Source organism: Vicugna pacos, chromosome 7 (assembly GCF_048564905.1).
Source record: "Vicugna pacos chromosome 7, VicPac4, whole genome shotgun sequence".
Lineage (NCBI taxonomy): Eukaryota > Metazoa > Chordata > Mammalia > Artiodactyla > Camelidae > Vicugna > Vicugna pacos.
The window spans coordinates 10,847,809-10,869,245 of NC_132993.1; the positions used below are offsets into that span (position 1 = coordinate 10,847,809).

At 41.2% G+C, this 21,437-nt stretch overlaps 1 long non-coding RNA gene and 1 gene segment (V, D, J or C); one reads left to right on the forward strand and one right to left on the reverse strand.

Moving 5' to 3' along the window:
* Positions 1 to 570: 570 nt before the first annotated feature.
* LOC116278939 (uncharacterized) lies at positions 571 to 11,812 on the forward strand. The gene is made up of 3 exons (XR_012074180.1): positions 571 to 765; positions 1,312 to 1,438; positions 11,701 to 11,812. It is a non-coding gene; the product is annotated as an uncharacterized lncRNA (long non-coding RNA).
* A 2,994-nt stretch (positions 11,813 to 14,806) lies between these two features.
* LOC102545979 (T cell receptor beta variable 19-like) lies at positions 14,807 to 15,407 on the reverse strand. The segment is given in 2 exon segments: positions 14,807 to 15,228; positions 15,359 to 15,407. Coding segments are annotated over 2 exon segments (471 nt in total).
* Between the last annotated feature and the right edge of the window lie 6,030 nt (positions 15,408 to 21,437).

The following is a 21,437-nucleotide window of genomic DNA, read 5'->3' on the forward strand; positions in this document are numbered from 1 at the left end:
TCAGGGGAAACTGATCCTTCCTTATTCTGGAGACAGTGGACTCGGAGGGGCGATCTCCTTTCTCTGTGATGTTAACCCCGTGTGAATAATGGATCAGCTGGGGTTCCATTCCGGGGTCTTGTCGATACCAGTACATGCTCTCATGGTCCATGGTTTGATTACATTCCAGAGTGATCTTCTTTCCTGTCCCTATGACGGCATATCTTGGGGTCTGGTTAACATCGGCATTTGTGAGGCCTGAGAGATAAAGAATAAAATTGGCAACTGAGTCCAGGATGGGCCTGAATGCTGAAGCCAGAAGCAAACCTAATACAGAGAAAAATGCTTCTTCCTGATTTTAGAGAATTCTGTGTCTATGCCTTACCCGCACCCAGAAGGGAAAGGGCCACATAGCAGAGGAGCCTGACGGCCATGGCGCAGTCGGGGTGAGAAGGGTGTCTCCCGGCTCTGGGGAAGTGGGACGGGCTCTTAATGAAGTCGCTCAGACTGGGATGACGTAGTCCTTCTGGGCCCCACAGCTGTCCTGTTGATACCGTAGTGTCGTCTAGACCCTTTTACCCATCAGAGCACTGATATTTTTGTCCACGTCTCTCATCCAGAGGAGGCTAGATGCTTTGCTGGTCTTAACTCAGGTCTCTGTTTTGACAAAACATTAAATTGCACCTGTATTACAAGCAACGAAGATGAGAACAGTAACGCTTCGAAAGCTCGTAATAGGAGGACTTGACCTGATCAGGGAGGTCGGCAGAGGCAGTGATGCTCGAGGTGAGTTCTGGGGGACGGGCTGGAATGAAGTCTGCAGAGCTGAGAAAGAAGCACATTTGGTGAGCAGCATGGCTCAGTCAGATGGGGTGCAGGGACCATCTGGCGAGGATTAAGTGGGACAACCCCTTAGGTAACACGCGTGAAGGGCTGAACGCAGTAACTGGCGTTCACCGGGTTCTCAGAAAATGTATTATTATTGCGTGATAATCACACAACGTTCCCCGTCTCGCTTCTCACTATTCGGTGTTCAGATTTCACTCACTTCATCAACTTAGGCTCCATGGCACAAGGTTCATCTTTCTTTAACTGCACTACCAATTGTGCCAGGACGGAAAATTCAGATCTGCAGTTTTTTTCCAATACATACTTGGGTAACATTGGCTAAAAAATTTTGGATGCTGCTGCTATGAACAGAATCCAAAACAAACACTCCTCTCTCCTCTCTCTTTCCTCATGTCATCTTGAGAAATGTTTTTAGCTGTGACTGTGAGCCACGAAGATTAATCCCAAGTTTCCTTCCCCCTTTGTCTGCTCCCTCTGCCCCAGTTCACTAGGATACACACCCAATAAAACTCCTGCTTGCAGACTGCTGACCCGGGCTTTTGGATTTTGACTATTACGGCTCCACTGTTTAAGGATCACCTCTTCAGTTTTCTTGGATGTATTAACACCGGTAGGTCCCTGCTCACTCTTGCTCTCTCTCCCCTGTGTCCTGAATGAATATAACGCTTATGACTTACAGACCCTGAAATACTCTCATTAGGGGCTCTCTTAAGATAAAGGTAATCATTAAAATCATTGGTGACATTTGGTCTTTGCTTTTACTGTGAAAGCTGGTCTTCCATTAATAGGAAGTGGCCAGGAAGAGAAAAATCAATGAAGCTTTACTGCCCCCTGCTGGAAAAAAAGTGGAATGGGTGAATAGAGAGAGATCTGGAGAGATTCTTTCTGATGAATTTTAAAGAAACAGGAAGGGGAGAGGCTTCCAGTTGATCTAAGTGTGAGGAGGTGTTAGGATTGAGTGATGAGTCGATAAAAGTTCTCAGCAGGGCCTGGATGTAAAATCTTTATCTCGCGGTAGAGATGGCTAAAGAAAGAAGGAAGGATGAGAGGGGTAGATCTTGGGTTGGGAGTAGATATGAGAGAGGCTCAGGTTCTGCTCAGGGGAAGGGATGCTTGAAGGCAGGGATAAACCATGTGCCCCTTGTTGCCTGTGCAGGAGTGACTCATGCGTGCCCACCTTTCCGGGACAGCCAGGGAAGTCTCTGGAGCAGCTGACGAGAATTTCTAAATGTCAACAATTAGGGATACAGGAATCATCAGAGATAATTGTTACATACATCTGTATGCATTTTTTGGTCCAGTAAAAACACCCTGTCTCATTTTCTAGTCTTCTTTGTCTTCTTATATAATTATGCTTAAAGGACTTGCAGGTCAGGGTGGGGGGGTGTGTGGAGGACTTAAACACCCACCAGAGCTCAGAAAACATGTTATTTGGAAGAAAATCCTGAACTACTTGAGACGTGTTTGAGTCTATTTCCCTCTCCTGTCCTCCGTCCCATCCTTCTACTTTTTCTTCACTCAGTCAAACAATGTTCTCAGTTCTAGGGGTGTCAAACTGGAGGGACATCACTCTCAAACTAAAGAACACAGTCTCGGGAAGGGTGAGCATAAAGTGATTTATGAAAGAATACGCCAACTGTGGTAGTTTTAGAATGGATAGGAGCCGAGTCTTCCCTGTCTGTAGGAGTCAGAAAAGCCTTTATGGAGAAGCTAATCTCACAGCTAAGAATGAAAGGACATGCAAGAGTGAGCCAGGCGGTCAAGCAGCAGTGACCCACTTCAGACACAGGAGAAGCCTTTGCAAAGGTGAGGCCATGCGATTTGGCTTGGCCCCTTCAGTGAAATACGAAACATTCGGCAGAGCTGGACTCTCAAGTTCTGCAGTGAATTTGGAAGACTTGGTCATACTTTTAGACAGAGACCTCTTCATGAAGGGCTTTGTGGAGAACGTTGGACTCAGTCAGGCTGGTGGGAATGTCCAAGACAGAGGAGAGCCGATGCAGTAAGAGGCTGGCGGACCAGTGAGAAGAACACTGCATCTTTTCTAAGTGACAGGTGATGAGGGCCTGCAGTAAAGTAGAGGCAACGAAGAAGGACAGGATCAGCTGAATCAGATAAGCGTGTGTGTTGGAAACTGTGATGAGTCTCCTGTCTGTCCCTTTAGGCATGAAGGCCATCTCCCCTGCCTGCTAGGCATGCTGCTGGCTGGCGGCCCTCCTTGTGAGTTGTCTTGGCTAAAGGGACCCCTCTTCCCCTGAGGGCAGCCCCCTTCTCAGGGCCATCGTGTCCAATATGGCTGCACTGAAAGCGGGCATGAGACCCGGGCTCCTCACCTCCTCTTTGGATAATTCTAGGGGCCACCTCCACCTCCCAGCACCCTGTGGACTCAGCTTAGGCCTTTGTGGAGGCTGCAGGACTGCCCAGCTTCTCCTCTGCCCCACGCAACTTCCTTCTTTTCCCTCCTGCCCATGTTGATCATAAGGGCACTTTCTAATAATCTTCCTGAACACTAATGTCCCTTGTAAAGTCCATTTTCCAGAAAACCAAATTGATGACAATGTGCAATATAGAAGTAATAGATTTATCAATGGATGTAATGTGAGGACTAATGGAAAAGAGGAACTTAGAACCATCATTCCACTCACTGAGACAGAAGTACTGTATATGGGCCAGAGTGGATGCATGTAGGAGCGGGGAGGCAATATATTCAGCAATAAATTACTTGAGTTTGAATTGTAGGCCATCCAGCTGGAAGTGTTGAGGAGAAGACTGAATTTATCATTTAGGAACTCATGCAAGAAATTGTCAAAACCATGGATGGGAAGGTTAAGGGAAAATAGTTATACTGAGGGGGAAAAATGCAGAAGAAAAGTCCAGGGAAATCTACTACAAATGTCCAGTAGACTGTAAAATGGAACAGTTACAGCTCATGAGAGAAGAATTATTATTACAGGTAAGATTGCCTGTGAAGTGTGTATAGAATGCTGGGAACAAAACTCCATAGAAAACTGATTTTTTTTTCCAAGGGAAAACATGAAACAGAACTCATGAAGGACACTGGAAAACAAAAAAGAAGTATGACTCACCCCTCGCCCAGATTAAAAGCGGTAGAAAACAAAAGCAATTTGGTTCTTTGTGTCTGAACATCACCAGATCCTGTGGATTCTTCTGTTGAAATAACTAAGGCTTCCAAGGTAAGAAGAGAAAGCACATTAGGAAGGATTTAACCTGGTCCGCAGGCAGACTCTTACATCATGCTTAGCAGTCCTTGATTAAGTAGCTTTGTGCCTACAGTTCACTGGCTCCTAAGAGGGTTCTCCCTGCAGGGCAGTCAGGGTCTTTTTTTCCAATGCCTTGAGAGAAAGAGGAATCTCCAAGCTCCTAGCTTTGCCTCCATGTTGGACAGTAGGCGTATTTTTTTGAATTCAGTACATCCAGGAAATGAAACAAGTCTTTCTGCTCCTGCAGGTTAAGATTAATCTCAGGACAGATTCAAGTATGGAGCAGTAGATGAAAGATAATTTTTATAGATCACTATCTCTGGTAGTTGAACTCCACCTTCTGAGTCAAATTGAATGGTAATTAAATTTACTTAGAATGAAGTTTTAGAAAACAAGCTAGTCTGTTTGTTCTCAGTATCAAGGCAACCACGTATAGAGCTAAACAGCAGGATCTGGAGGGCCCAGGACTGAGAAAGGCTGGCAGGGTAGAGGGGCCATCAGCAGGGACAGAATGGGTGGGGATGCTGCAGAGTGGGTGGAGGGAGACAGGTGCCACAGGACCACTGAAAACCACACTGTAGAAGAGCCAACAAGAGATGCTTTTATTGAAAACCATCATGGTTTTCCCAAATGCTCAGGTTCATTCTCCTAGGAGGACACTACTGGGCTAGCCCCACCAGAACAGGTAACGAGGGTCAGAGGATAGCTCTAGTCTAGCCTGTGCTTTTGGAGTCATCCCGTGGCCTGGGAGCCCTAACCCAAGGTGGCCCTGAGTTCAGATGGAGGCTCACCCAGGCACAGAATGACCTTGAAGGATCCTACATCTTGCATCCAGGAAGACTTCTGAGCCCTCCTGAGCAAATGTGCTGGTCTTCCTGTGCAGAGCACAGGTGGGCAGGAAGCACTGTGCAAATAACTGCTGGCACAGAGGTAAAAGGCTGTCTGGCTGGGGACGGGAGTCTCCAGGAACAAGAAGAACTTCTCCTTCTCCATACGAGAGACCCTGTAGCCATTGGAGAGCTCTCCTTTGTTGGTATCATTGACATTGTAGGAGGAGTAGATCAGCCGGAGCCCTAGTCCTGGGTCTTGTCGATACCAGTACATATAATCGTGACCCTTAGTCTGAGAACATTCCAGTAAAACACTGTTTCCTGTGTTTGTGATCCTATTCCGTGGGGTCTGAGTCACACCAGTATCCATGGAGCCTGTGAGGAAACAAGACAGAAACTAGAGAAAGTCTGCGTAGGGTCCTCTTGCCACAGTCTTGAGGAAGAAGCTTCAGCCATGACCGGAAAAATTTAAGGCACGGATTCCCTATATTTCCCTAACTCACCTGTTCCCAGGAGACAAAAGGCCACACAGCAGAGGAGCATGGAGCCCATGGTGGGGAGAGGCAGGATGGAGGTGTTTCCACCTCTGAGGGCTGGGGGAACAGGACATGGAAATAGGAAACTGCAAGGATTCAGTAGATGATGTCATTGTCCTTCCCAACTGACTGGGCTCGAGAAAGATGCAACCACACCCCTTCCCACCACACCCCCCAAGGATCTAACCTTCAGTGCCGCACTCGTCTGGCGGTGGAGCTTTGGCTTACTTAGTGTGTGTCCTATCAGCGGATGCGGAAACTCCTGCTCCTTCCGCTTCCTGGTTCTTCTCTGCCATCTGTCAGAAAGCAGTCTCTCTCCCTCTTCTCAGAACCTGTCCGTTTCAGTTGTTCAAGGAAGCATCACCGTCCCAATTGAATAGGGCACAGAGAAAGTTCAGAATCCTCTCAAATAAAAGGAGTCTAGTCTCACTGGAAGGCTGTGACCCTGTAACATTTCTCTTTTTTTTTCCTGCATTAATTTTTTTCTAACTCAGGTCTAGGTAAGCTATGTGATTTGAATATATTCACCATAAATGTTGAGATTTTTTTTTTAAAAGAGAAGGGAAGCATGATACCTTTGTTCCAAGTTGCCACTGCTCTTTAGGGGATGCTGCTTTTTTGGTCAGTATTTTCTAGATGCAGATCTTCGCTTAAAGTATTAGCTCATTGCAGGAAGGCACTCACTCAATGTGGGTAGGGTTTGGAATTTCAAAATTTTAACATCTTCACTCATATTTTGAATGAACGGTAAATGGTTCCTTAAAGAAATATTTTTGGCATAACATAAATTGTTCCTGATTTTAGGAGGAAAGTGTTCAGTATTTCAGTGCAACAAATTAAAATATGGCACAGTGAGACAACAATGGTGTGAAATCCTGTGTGATGGACATAATAGGCAAAGTTGGTGGCCTCGTCTTGTCCTGGCTCCCCCTCGTCCGTGGATACATCATGGCATCTCACACCAGTCAATCCTGCTGCATATAACATTGAAAAATCTCCTTCTTAATCTTTTTTCTTTTGATTATGAAACATTCTAACACATACAGAGTACATACAATAGTATAATGAGCTTCCATGTCCCCACATTACCTGGCTTCAATAATCATCAACGCATGGCCTGTCTTGTTTATTCCCCGTTTGCTTCTCTCTCTCCTGTGTTATTTTGCACAGTTCCTGATTTATTTGGAGCACCCAAGCACATTGTACAGCCAGTGCATCATTCCATATCACACATTCCACTATTCTCTCCCTTGTCTCTCTTTCTGAGTGGAGTTTTCCATTAATAATACCAATAGAAATGTGGACTTGTTCCAATAAATTGCATATCCTTGGGTTCAATGAACACAAACAAGGTCATTATAATAAAAAATCATCAGTTGGTCCTGTCCTTAATGGGAGAAATATAATTGCCCTAATTTGCAATTCTTAAACATGCTCATTTGCTGCCCCCTGCTGAAGGCAATGATTTGAGTGGAAGAGAGATTTGGGAGCTGAATACAACCTATTATTGAGGGCGAGGTCACATCAGTTGAGAGAACAGAGGAGTCAGGTCCGGTGGAGTCCTACGGGAGGAGTCTGTAGACACAAGGCAAGGAGCGGAGACGCAGAAATCATTCTGGGAGCAGAATCTATGCCTGAGGAGGAGTGAGAGACTATTATCAGAGGAATGAATGGGAGAGATACATAACGGATGCGAAGGGAATTGAAAAAGACATTCTAATTTCTGGGCAACCGAGAAGGTCCTTGTTGGAATGGACCAATATTCCCTCTACTCTGGGCGGCTCATATGGCTTGCAAACCTTATCTATAATCCCCTTTTCCTCTGATTTACCTTCCACCACAGGCAGAGCACAGGCCTCTCGGTCTTACCCACATGCCATGCTCCTTGCCACATACGTGCTGTGTGTTCGTAGGTGATCTTAGGGACGCTGAGAACACTCTTCTCATTTGTGAATCATTAATCTGTATAACAAATGTCCTCCGGTACAAAGAATGCCAAAGGAGAAATGATGTTTTATCACTAGTTAGTCAAAAGAAAATTTTGTCTACCTTCAACTCTCAAGGGTGTTTTCTTCTAGAAGATTTGTAGTTTTAGCTTTGACACTTAGTCCTATGACCCATCTCAAATTGATTTTAGTTCATGGGATGAGGTACCAGAAAAGTCCATTCCTTCCCATGTAATCATCCATTTGTTTCAATATTATTTGTTGAGAAAGTTGCTATCGTAATGCTTTAAAATTTTCAATCCATAAACAGGATATATCTTTTCATTTTTAGTATTTTCTTTAGTTTCCATTTGTGATGCTTTGTAGTTCTTCATTGACCATCGTTTGCTAAATTTATTGATGCTACTATATATGGAATTGTTTCCTAAAGTTTATTTTTCAGTTGTTTGCAACTAGTCTAGAAACATCTGATTTTTAATTTTGATGTGGTATCTTGTGATCTTTCTAAAGTCACTAATTGTTTCTAGTTGTGGATCACTGATTTCTATATAAATAATCTATTTATATAATTTCTATATAATAAATATAAATTTATTTATAATTTATAAATACATAAAGTTTATAAATATATATAAATAATATAATCTAATAAATATTATATAATATAAACAATCTGAAAATAGTGATAATTTCACCTCTCCTTTTACAGTATTTAGGATTTTTATTTCGTTTTTATTTGGCCTATGACACAGTTTAGGTCTTCCAATATAATGTTGAAGAAAACTAATGAGAGAAAACGTCATGCCTTGTTCCTGATTATAGGAAGAATGTGTCCAATATTCACCATTACGTTGGGTGGTAGCTGTAAATTTTTCATTGATAGGCTCTATCAGATTGAGAAAGCTCTCTTCTATTACCAGGACTGAGAGTGTTCATTTTGAAAGTACTGGATTTTTCAAATGTTTTCTCAGTACCTATTGAGATGGTAAAATGGTTATTCTTCATTATTTTGCTAGCATGATGACATCCATTGATTTCTGAGTGCTAACTCATTGTGCCTCTTGCAGTAAATTCACTGGGTCCTGATGCATTATCACATGCACAGATACATACACATACACACATGCACACATTACACAAATGCATTTGGGCTGGATTTGTTAACATGTTGGGAAAAATCTTTTCACCTACGGTCATATAGGATAGTGTTCTGTAATATCTTAGATTTGGGCATTAGGGTTTTGCTAGTTTTATATAATGAGTTATGAATTGTTTCTACCTCTTATTTTCTAAAAAAAAAAGAAAAGTTAGGTAAAGCTGGCATTTTTTCCTCTGAAATGTTTGAAAAAATTCACCAGGAAAGGAATTCAGGTTTGTAGTTTCCTTTGAAAGAATGTTTTTGATAAAGAATTAAATTTCCTTCAAATAAGGTTCTTCACATTCCTAATTTCATCTCTAGTCAGTTTGATAAGTTGCGTTTTTCAAATAATTTCACTTCACCTAGTTGTAGAATTGATTGGCGTATTCTTATGACAGTCTACCATTTAATGTCTGCTGGATCTATGGAGATGATCTCCTTTGCATCATTGATATGGTAACTTGTGTTTTTTCCTTTTTTGTCTTGACTGTTCCGGGTTTATCACTGTTATCGATTAATCAAATTATGTCATATTTTCCTCTAAATCCTTGAACATTTTTGTAACAGCTCCTTAAAAATCCTTGTCTGAAGTTCCCAGCATCTGTGTTATTCATGGTTGGTTTCTGCTGCCATTTTTTCCTACATTGGGTCATATTTTCCCATTTATTCCCAAGTCTAACACTTTGTTGTTGCATGATTCAAATTGTGTATACTACCTTGTTAAGAGTCTAGATTTTTTTTTGCTTTATTTAATGAGTGCTGATTATTTTTCTCTAAAAGGCAGTGAATTTCTTGGCAAATCAGCTGGATCCCTTTGAGGCTTGCTGAGCATTGTTAGGGCAGTTCTGGCGTGGCTGTCACTCTAGGACCTGGGTGGCCCATCTCCCGACGTGTGACTGCTTCCCCCTGGTGGTGCCAAGTGTATTCTCAGGGTGTCAGCAAAGTCTGTCCACTCTGGCTGCTCAGGAGTCCTGTCTCCCTGGACTGTATGACCCCCAGAACCTCCATTCCTCTCACAGCTCCCCAGCAACTGCTCTCTGCCAGGCCTTGGGGGTGCTCTCTCTGGTAGACGTCTACTGTTACCATTTGACCAAAGACTACAGAGGACTCCATGAAAAATAAATAAATAATAAAGAGGACCCCATGCCATACTGGGAGCTCTGTTTGTGCACAGCTCCTTTCTCCATAGCAGCTTCCCCTCCCCTACAAAGTCAGCCACATCCACAGCCCTGAACTCGGGTCTCAGCGAGGCCCCTGTGCTCGGCTTGGTCTCCACGCCCTTGTGCTGCCATCCAGAAACTGTACCAAGGCAGGGACTTGTATGTCTCCGCTTCTCAGTGCTGACAGCCCTCCCCTGCCTGCTGTCCAATATCTGGACACTGCTGCCTTAAGACTTTTGTCAGGTTTTATAGTGGCTTCTGTGTGTAGGGCAAGTAAGTAACAACCGTCCATTTTGAAACCTGAAGCCAAATTTCCAAGTTTTTCTTATTATAACGATAGAATTATCATAATGCTTTTGCATTTTTAAAGTTCTTGATTCCTATTGTCAAACTGACACCATTATCAGTAGTTTATAAAAGGAACCCTTCGACTGGGCTCTTTATCAAACTGGATAACTTGAATCATTTTTAAAGTGTTCTTAAACACTTTTTCACAAATATTATTCCTTTCCAAATTTACATGAAAAAAATTTTTTCTATTCACATTTTCTCATTTCCTACAAAGTTGTTGGTTTTGTTCTTTTCTAAAATCATTATTCTCATCTTTATGGTAAATGCTTAAAATTTGTTTCCCTAAAGTTATTCCTCAGGAATTTGTTTTAATTTATCCAATGAGTAATTGCTCCCCACAGAGCATATAACATTCTCATATTTTTCATTTAAAAAATCTATAACTTGCCATAACTACACACATTCTTTGAAATACATTTTTCATGGCTCGTTTACTCTTCCCTCTGTTCCCAGAGACTGAAATTCTGTGTTGCACCCCCCAAAGTTTCTCAGCCCTTTTAAGCCTCAGTGAATGGGAGTTGTTCTGCCACACTGGTGAAATTTAAATGAATTAGCTGTCATGTCAAGAGCTCAATAGAATCGATGATTGTACTGGATGGAATTTGGCTCTAAAAGTAGATAACATGTGGATAAATATTAAGTCTTTAAGAAAAATTTGTGAATTTTTGCTGCCCTGTGCAGCAGAATCCACTTAGAAAAAAGAGAGAGAAAGAAATTTGTTTGAATCAAGTTGACTCCAGGGAGCAAACAGCACAGCTGAGTGGATGAAGCACTTTCTCAGCATTTTCAGATGAAAGGGGGCTGTTGAGGAGTGATGAGTAGTCTTGGGGCCAGAAATGATAGAAAAGCTTTTCTATTCTTCACAAAGACATGAGTGATAATAGGGGAGGCCACAATCTGGATGCCCAGGGGACTGGGAAAGGGAGAAAACAAGGTGAGATTCATGTAACAGAGACAATGACATGTGCCTGCTCGAGAAGAGAGACCCCCGGTTCCCCCACGCCCAGTGGTTCTTTGGAGTCTGGGATGCAGATGACGTCATATAGGAAGGTGGTATTTCAATGTCTAAAATAAAAAAGAGGGCTAATATCTAGTATATCTCATCATTGTCTGTCCATCACTCCTTGGCTTCTGCTAAGCACCCTTTAGCCTTGTATTAGATTGCACTGTGGCTTAAGCTAGCTCCAGGGAACTCCTGTTACATCCTTCCAACCTAATAGATCACCTGCTTCCTGAGTTGGGTCTGTGGTAAGTTTGTGCACTAGAAGGAACTAACATTTCGGCGCTGTGGGTTGGCTACCGGCACAGAAATACAGTGCTGAGTCTCCTGGTTCAGAGGACTGGATTTCCAGGCTGCAGGGTGAGTTTGGGGGGCATTCTGCTGAGAATCGCTTCTTGACTAACTCGATTTGATGAAGAACTCGTTCGTTCTGAAAAGAAATTAGAAACTTCAACTCTTTTTTCTGGATCTGTTGATACCAATTTAAAAAAGTATGTCCTTTTGGGGGAATACAATCCATTTTTGCTCTCTGTCCTTTGCTTTACACCAAGTGTCCTGGAGTCTGGGGGACACTGGCATCTACAGAGCCTATAAGAGAAGGAAGCAGAAGCTACAGACAAAAAGGGAACCTGACAAGACTTGGGTGTGGGTCTTAGCAAACCCAGAACAAGATTTTTCTTTTGTGCTTAGGACTCACCTGCTCCCAGAAGACAAAGGGCTACAGAGCAGAGGAACCAGGTGCCCATGGTGGAAACAATATAGCAAAAGGATGAGGCTTTGAAATCCCCATCAACAACCTTCTTGTGTTGTCATCACTTTGCAGACTCAGTCATAATGAAATTTACCAATGTTTGCATGTTTCATGACTAAATAAATTTCTTCTTTTGTGAGGTGCTTGTTTGTGTTTTTTATACATTTTTCTATTATTGTTTTTCTCACTAATGTATAGAAAAAAGTATAGTAATTTGTAGATGTCCTTTATAAATTCTATACACCAGCCTTTCTTGGATATACAAATATAATATACATCTTGGACATATAAGTGTAGCTATGGATAGAAAAATAGGAATATAATCATATCTCACTATGGAGCTATTTGTTCACTCTTGCATAGTTCACTTTGATGGATTAAATATCTTAAATTTGATAGAGTCATTTCAGTCAATTTGTTCGTTAATGATTAAGGAGATTAAGAATGATTTTCTTGCCTTGAGAACATGAAAATGTGCCCCTATCCTTAAAGTTTCATGATTTGACTATGTTTATGCTTTGAACACAGCTGGAATTGATTTTGGCTGTTGTGAGGTAAGTGGCCAGTTTCATCTTTCTTCATACATACAGAACCAATAGTCCCACCCGCATTTGTTGAAAATCTGTTCTTTGTCTTCTGTGGTACTATCTCTGTGTGTATGTGTACCTGTATAAATAAATCCACGGAAAAAGCCCACAGTTCCTATGCCACACTGTACCTTGATTTCTGTGGTTTTATAATGACTCTTAACACTTGTTACAGTCCTCCCTCTTCTATCTTCTACTGTAAGAGTGTCCTGGCTACTCACTGCCCTTTGCAGCATCATATAAAGTTAGATTTAGCCTATCAAGTTCTATCAAAAACATATTGGGAGTTTGATTGAATTCTGTTAAGTATATAAGTCAACTTGGAAAAATGGACATTTTAAAATTGTCAAATCTATCCAACCTGTAAATATAGGATCTCTTCACTTATTTAAGCCTTCTCTAATGGTGTTAATAAGGCCATATATATATTCTTCGTTTCATGGAGGACTTTCACTACTTTTGCTCAATTTATTCCCAAGTATGTATATTTGATATCTTTGTTTGATTTAATTTCCTAAATCTGTTTCTGATATACAGGTGTTTATGTTTAGAATATCATTCACATCTGTGTATACATGTGAATAATATATATAGCTTTATATATGTATATATATATTTATATATCTATATCCCATGAAATATACCTGGTTGGGAACAGTATTTGTGTGTCTCATCACTCTCCTCTTTCCAACGCCTTTTATTTCTTCCACATCCTCAGAGTCTCCTCTGGCGTCAGCCATTGGTAGACAGACCCACACTCCTTTCACAGAGGCTTCCCACTGCCTGCTTTGGTGGTTCATCAGAAGCTCACCTCTGCCTCATGTATTTCTAAAGATGTCCTGAAGAAACTACAATGTAAAATCTCTTACTGTCCAGAATAAGCTAATATATGACCCTTCCCCTATTCCTACAAGTTACCCAAGAAGTGTTTGTGGCTTTTTCTGCTTTGATCACCTTTACTTTTTTCATTTTCTTATAAATATCAACATTAGACAACCCAAAGCTCACACTTGCTCTTAATTCCCTTTTTTTTAAAGGTTTTATACCTTGATCAATCCTTACATAGTCCATTTCTGCCTTCTTTTATCTCCTTAAAGAACTGCAATACCATAATCTATGTTTCCAAGTATTTTATCTCAACCTAAATCTATATTTTGGGTGGACTTTTCTGGCCCCAAAGTTTAATTCTTGATATGCTGAGTTCTACAGAACCTGTACCTCTAGCCAGGCTCTATTCACATCTGTATGTACAACTGCCTACTTCCAATTTTTATCTTATTATCCAATAAATAATTCAAACTCTACTATCCAAATGGGAAATGCTACTGATAACATGAAGTTGTGCCTTTATAAGGAACCAAAGTCATCTAGAGACCATTGAAAAATTGTATTGATCGCCTGTCTGCTGGTGACAACTGAGTATTTCTCTCACGTTTCAGTTCCATCTTTTGAGCATTAGCCCACAAGAGATTTCTATACTCACATCCATGAAACCAGAAAGTCACCTTGTTCAGAAACTCCATTCCATCAACTCTCTCAAATTTGTTCAGTTGGATAAAATTCATATCAGTTGATCATGTACTTTCTCATCTTTCAATTTTGCCAAATGTGACTCTCTTTAATATGAATGTTCTACACGCAATGACATCCATCTGGTGAAGCTCACATTCTCTTAGCTTCATCTGATCCACCACCAGGCAGAACTGTCATATCTTCCCCAGAGCAACCAAAGAGCTTCTGATTGCAGTGTTATATTGTATCGTGTTGCGATATATGAAATTACAATGTATTAAATTATATTCAAATTGATTATAATTACTTTCTTACTAGACTAGTAGCTCCTTGGAGAACGAATCTGTTTTCTATTTAATTTTTTATCCTTTATATCTGGAAAAGTGGCGGGACACAGGGAAATGTCAAGGAAAAATATAGGTGAATGTATAAGGAGCGATTAAAAGACCGAGGCCCCAAAGTGCTGAAATGTATCTTCTGGGTCTATTCTCCTGTGTTTTTTTTTTTTTTTAATTTTTTTTTGAAGTGTAGTTGATTTACAATGTTAGTTTCAGGTGTACAGCAAAGTGATTCAGTTATACATATACATACATATGTGTATGTATAAATATAAATATGTATAGTTTCTTTTCAGATTCTTTTCCACTATAGCTTATTACAAGAAATTGAATGTAGTTCCCTATGCTATGCAGTAGGTTCTTGTTTATTTTATATATAATAATGTGGTGTCTGTTAACCCTCAACCCCTAATTCATCCCTCCCCACCCTTTCCCCTTTGATAACCATAGTTTGCTTTCTATGTCTGTGAGTCTGTCTTTGGTTTGTAAATAGAATTTGTATTTTTTTTTTTAGATTCCACATGTAAGTGATATCATATGACATTTGTCTTTCTCTGTCTGACTTACTTCACTCAATACGATCATCTCTAGGTCCATGAGTCATTGACTCAGAATGCATAGTGCAGGGAAGCATGCTGAGCAGAGGGACATTTAAAACGTTTTAGGTAGAGGCTGTAGTGGAGGCCGCAGGGCTGGAGCGGGTTTGTGCACTGATGGGCGGTGGCCGTGTTCCACCGTGGTGCGCTGCCAGAACAGACGTACAAGGCTGTTTGGTTGATGTGGGCCAGCTTCACAGTGAGAGGAAACAGTCCTTTCTCCTCTCGAGAGACACTGTAGCCTTCAGATATGTCTCCTTTCTGAACATCCTTTTCAACCGTTGAGTAATAAATCAGCCTCAGACCTGGCCCCGGGTCCTGCCGGTACCAGTACATGGCATTGTATCTCAGACTCTGTTTGCACTCCAGGGTCACATCCCATCCAGCTTCAGCAAGCAGGAATCTCCTCTGGTAGATTTCAGCATCCGTGGGTCCTGTACAGTAAAGATACAGAGGCTGGGGATAACGCCCAGAGGGGAGCCCGACAATGTAGTGAGAAGAGAGTGTCAGAGTGAGGGTCTGCACATCCAGGGTAGAATTGTACTGAGTGCGTGTTGGGCTCACCTGCACCCAGGAGACAGAGGGCCACGTAGCACAGGGCCCAGCTGCACATGGCAAGGGCTGGCTCTTTGTGAAGCTCCAGACACAGAGTCTGAGAGAGGCCAAGGGAAGGGGCTGGGATCTCGGGCTCCCCCTGGCTCAAGACGCAGAATTTGTCATTGCTATAAGGTGACTGTCACAGCTGATTTTGCAGATGGAGAAATAAGACTAAGAGAGATCAAGACATTTGTATCATCTCTTCTGCCTTATGGAGCACTTTATATCCCTTCTAAATGGACAGGTGCCCACATGGTGAGAAGATTGAATCCCCCATTTCCTGGTCAGAGCCACACTCAGAGGGTCACGTGCCTGTGTACTTGCTGTGATGAAAACTAGGAAATACCTACAATTTTCAGTCTATTGCCTGCCCATCGACTGCTGTTTCCCACCAATACTGTTAGTGGGGAAACTCCAAACACAAGAAGAGATTCAGATGTTGTGCTGTAAGATGGGGTCAGTGTTCTCCATCCTCTGCATTTGTAATAAATAACTGACATAGAAGAGATGGAGTAGAGACGACTGCAGTCAATAGCAAAGATCCCTATACCCACCCTCCCCCAGTGGCGGCGGATTAGAGCGGGGAATTGGGAGGCAACCTGGGCTTGAGTCCTGGCCCTGCCGGTTAGCAGCTGTGTAACCCTGAGCAAGTCCCTTAACCTCCCTTTGATTTGATTTTCTCATCTGTAAAATGGGTAGAATGAGCATCTACTTCAAAACTTGTGAATATCATATAAAGAATTAAGAAGGGTTCTTAACACAGAATAAGCACCGTCTTTGTGTTTGCTATGATTATTTTCTGGAGCTGTTATCTGATCCACAAGATTTAGGAAGTTAATACCATGTCAAGGAAACTCAGACATTTATTGACATAGGATTGTGCAAGATAGCAAAAATATTATTCCCAGTGCTGAGCTGAAATGTATATAGTGAGTATACATTCATTGCAGAATATCATTTATTCGCGAGAATCTTAGATAAACAAAAATGTGATCATAGATTAATTATTTCTTATCAAATGTTATTTTGGTAGACAAATGTTTGCTTTATTTTTATTTCTGGGGTCATCTGTAAGAAAAGATACTTTTATGATGAAACTTGGTTGGAAACTGATGATTCACTGTTGCTGCCACCATCTAGAATAAAGGCGTGTGTGAAACAGAGACCGAGACCAGAGAGAAAAGGGGAAAGGAAATGATAGAATGATTTAGAATGGGAATCATTAGAGAGTGCAGCCACAGGGTAGAACTCTGAGAAACAATGCCAGCCGACAGCTCTCTTCCAACCAGCGGGCCCAGTCTTGAGGTTCTCACTCTACCAAGTTGAGGACCGCATTCCTCACACTTGGACTCCTTTGGCATTTTGGTAAATCCTAGAAACCCCTTCTCAGAAAAAGCGTTTTAAACTCAAAATAGAACACGTAGTATTACAAAGGAAACCAATTATTTTGAAGTGCAGTTACCAAGACATTTTAAATAAAACGTATAACATATTAATACATAAACATCTTTAAAGTTCATTTAATAAAATATATCCTGGTGATTCTGAAAACTGCCATGATTTCCAAGTAGCAAGTGATGAGAGTAATGATATTTACTCTGTAATGTGATATGAAAATATCTGGGACTTCAATATCAACTGTAATGTGCTGATAACCAAATGGACTGATATGCAAATGTATTTATGCAAATATCTGGGATTTCTATTATTGATTTTGTCACAGGTTCTACTAACACTGCTACGTTTTATTCACGACAGCTATTATGAACTAAATGCTGTAGTTTAGTTAGAGATTAGTGAAAATAAAGATACATTTTTTCCACTCAAATTTATGGATTCCTGAATTCTATTATTGCACCCCTTGGAAGTCCATGGGTCCCAAGTTAAAAATTTCTGCTTTAGAAGAGAATGTTCTTGGTACTGAAATCCATGAACAGAAAGGATTAGGAAGTCGATGTATCCTCAAATATTTTGCCTCAGATTTGTTAAAGGTGTCCTGATTTAAAAAAAAACTCTTTTTAGACTGATTTACAGACCTAAATTATGACAGTAACAGGACTTACTATGATTGTATTCCAGTCCTGGAAATGTGATTTAATATCTGTATCCATCTTTCTATACACCATCTTTACCATCAGTTACTTTCACCATCTCTGTTGTCCATATCATCTTTGTTACTAAGATGTACGTGCGACTCTCGAGGGGCACTACTGGGATAGAAAGTGGCAGGGACACGACGTGGCAGAGATACACTTGTGTGAAAGAATGAGGCTTGTGCTGAGAAACCCTGTAATCAGAAACAGCATCCCCCAAATGGAACAGTAAGAATATTGACAGAGACTATACGTTAAAACCATCCCCTACAACGATGGTGTGTGTGCTATTTCTGAGACACTTCAGATCCCAGTGAATAGTTACATGTGTGCTATTCTCATTGATGGAATTTTAGACAATTCTAGTGGATTCAAGATCTTCACTGCATTCATTGTTAAGGAGAGTCATGTTTCAGAGGTAGCTCGAGGAGTAAATAATGAAAAAGGTTATGTTGTTAAGCACTGTTTTCTGTATTGCAAAATATTTCACAGCCTGCACCCTTTCCATGCCTCTAATGCAATAATTTCATATCTGGAATGCTTGTATATTTTCAGAAATAACCCTGAAAGGATAAACCAAAAATCAATAATAAAAAAAAAATTACCCAGAAAGGGAAGGAGCAAATAGGGTAGAAGAAAGAAGCCAAACAAAGAGCAAGAATGACATTTTCATCCAAATATGTTGCTAACCATATTAAATACAAGCACTCAAAATGACCCAGTCAAAATGAGGAGATTTTCAATCTGGATACTGAAAACTAAGGGACAGCAGATTTATTTGATAGCAGAGTAAGGAGAAAGATGACTGTCTTGTAGGGCTAGAAACCTGATGAAATGGCCCACAAGAGGAACAAGAAGAGCACTTGCAGATTGACCAGCAGAGCTGTGACGCTGAAATTCATCTCTGTAAGTCATGTGCTTCACTGTCAAATAACCCTCTTTGGTATTTTTAACTCAAAGGTTTACTTTCATAAGGAAACAGTGAGACTTCTTAAAGTGCACACTGCCAAAGTTTCATAACTTTTTCAACATGTTTGAATTGTCTATTTTACTTCAACACAGAGCAGTACTAACAGTTGGTCACACAGGTAGTAAGGCCAGTGGTGTGACCCAGGTGTGGTTGCTGGTGAACACTTTTTCTGGAGAAGGTATTTTTCTGTGAGATACTGAGGCTCAGACATCAGCTGAGAAATGCAAAGACTAAATTGAAGTGGACTAATGTGAAGTCTTGGCAGAAAATACTTTAAATAAATACATTCTTTATGAGTATTAAAATAAAATCATAATACATTTTTAAAATCCAAAAAGTACAAGACATGTATGATAAAACTACAAAGCAATGTTGAGAGATGTTAAAGACCTTGACAGAGCAGCATGAGGACACTATTAGGGGAGAGGGAAATGTTCTGGGTCTTGATTGTCATGCTAGTTACATGAGTGTAAAAGTCTGCGAAAAGTATTGAAATATATACTTAAAAAATGGTGCATTTAATTGTGGGCAGGTTATGCTTGAAGGTTGCTTGAAACCACAGACAACCCCAGCGTTTGGGAGAGAGGGGGTTGCAGAGCGCCCTCAGCTGCTCTGGCAGGGACAGCTGTGACAAGCAGTCATGAACCCACAGGAGAGTCTGGGTCGGGATCTTGAATTGTGCCGGGCCAGGGGATGAGGGTCCCCAGGAGAGAAAGTTCACCTGCCAATCATCGAACTTCCTGAAGGCACAGCTTTGTGAGGTGAAAACCACACAGTTACATTTCTCATAGAGACTGTTAGAAACCCATCAGGCTCATACCCCGTGTCTTTCCCCTGCCTGACGCCCTGCACGCTGGGGCATCTGAGCCCCTTTACCGCTTCCTCCCCCTTCCCTGGCTTTCTGTGCCATCAGCTGTTCTAACATCCCTTCCTGCTCACCCACAGTTGCCATGTACCAGCTTCTCCTTCTGTCTTTCAAGTTGCGTTTCTGTTACTCCCCTCCCACCTCATACACCACTGATTTCCTGAGCTGGGCCCACGATGAGTTTGTGTTCTAAGAAGAGCCAGCGTTCAGCACTGTGGATTTACTGCTGGCACAGAAGTACCGCGCTGAGTCCCCTGGCTGAGTGGAGTTGATTTCCAGGCTGCAGGGTGAGTTTTTGGGACATTTATGTGAAAATTGCTGTTCAAACCCTTCTGTCTTTTGTATGATATGTTCATTCTGTAAGTAAACCAAAAACTCGAACGCTCCTTCCAGCTTCTTACGATACCAGTAAACATAATTATGTCCTTTTATGGGGACACAGTGCATCTTTGCTCTCTGCTCCTTTCCTCTGACCAGATGTCCAGGACTCTGGGTGACCCCCGTGTCCATGGAGCCTGCGGGGGAAAGAGACAGAAAGTGGAGACAAAGCCCAGGAGGAGCCTGATTCTGCAGCCACAGGAGAAAGTCCCGGATCTGGAATCTGACAAGTTCACAGCAGGAACTCACCTGCTCCCCAGAACAAAAGGGCCACACAGCAGAGGAGACTGAAGCACATGGCTGGCTCCGGGGAAAAGCAGGGCAGGTGGCTTTTTGTCTAAGTCTCCTCATCCCCCGTCAGCGACGTCTTGGTGACGTGGTCCCTTCCCATGTCATCACAGTCCCCGTGGAGAGGAAACTAAACACTTTATAGGCTGGAGGGCAGGGAGGGCTGGTGATTCAACTAGTGTGGCTTTCAAACCGCTTTTATTGACTTTTTCCTGCTTGTTCATTTTTCAGAAAATAAAGCCACTTACAGATCTTTAATTTATTTGCTTTTTTAACTTGTCAATTTCCCTCCTCTCCTCCACTCTTGCTTCTCAGGCAATGAACCATACAGCTTGGTGTATGTCAGTCATAACTTCCCCTGCACTTACAACTCAGATAGAAGCTGCTTCAAATTTTAAAAACTGCATGTTGAAGTATACAAAATAATATTTACGATGAGTATACAATGCGTCTAGGGAAACAGCAAAATCAATGATCTTGCCTGAAACCGTCAATTTAGGAAACAGATGATCACTGAGAAATTTTCAGCCGCTGTGTTATTTTTCTAGATTTCATTGTTCTTTCTCTACCACGTCCAGGTAACCATAACCCTGAAGTTTATATTTTCATCCCCTTGCTTTTCCTTACAGTTTTTGCACTTATGTAAGAATCTTTTTATACCTATTATTCAATGTTGTTTGTCTTTGAAATGTGTCTAAGGGAGTTCATTTTGCTCATACTGTTTTCTGTCATATTCTTTGTTTTCAACACTATGTGTATGATATTAATTCATGTTGTGGCATATACTTTTAGATAATTCATTTTCACTAACATGTAGGCTTCCATTCTATTAGTTTGACAGATTTATTATTCATTCTCCAGTAAATGCACATGAGGATTTTCCCCTAGATTTTGGGGCTACTGCAAACAGGACTATCTTCTTGTACTTTCTTTTAGATACCCTGGTGTAATATGTATCTATCCCTGAGATATAAAAATTGAGCCTTAGGGTCCCCATGTCAACTTTACATAATTAGGCAAAATGCTTTCTACATTAAGACAAATACACAGTTCCATCAACAGGGCATGCGTGATTTCTTCTATTCCACCTCTGAGTCAATTCACACTTAATATTCTTTTATTTGCCCATCTTCTAGGTTAAAATAGTACCTCACTATAGTTGTAGTTTGCATTTGTATGATTGCTAAGGTGGTCCAACTTTGTTTTTTATATTTATAGGCCACTAGTGTTTTGTGTACACGGCCCTTTGCTCTGTAGCTTTTGGTTGATTAGCTATTATTTACTCATTACAGTTCCTTATATATTTAGGATACCAAACTTTGTTAGTTGTATATGCTGCCAATATATTTCCATTTGTGGCTTGAATTGTCACTCTTTATAATGTTTTTTGGTGACATTCCTAATTTAGTAGATGTGTCATTCTTTTTTGAGAGGGCATCCATTCTTTAATGC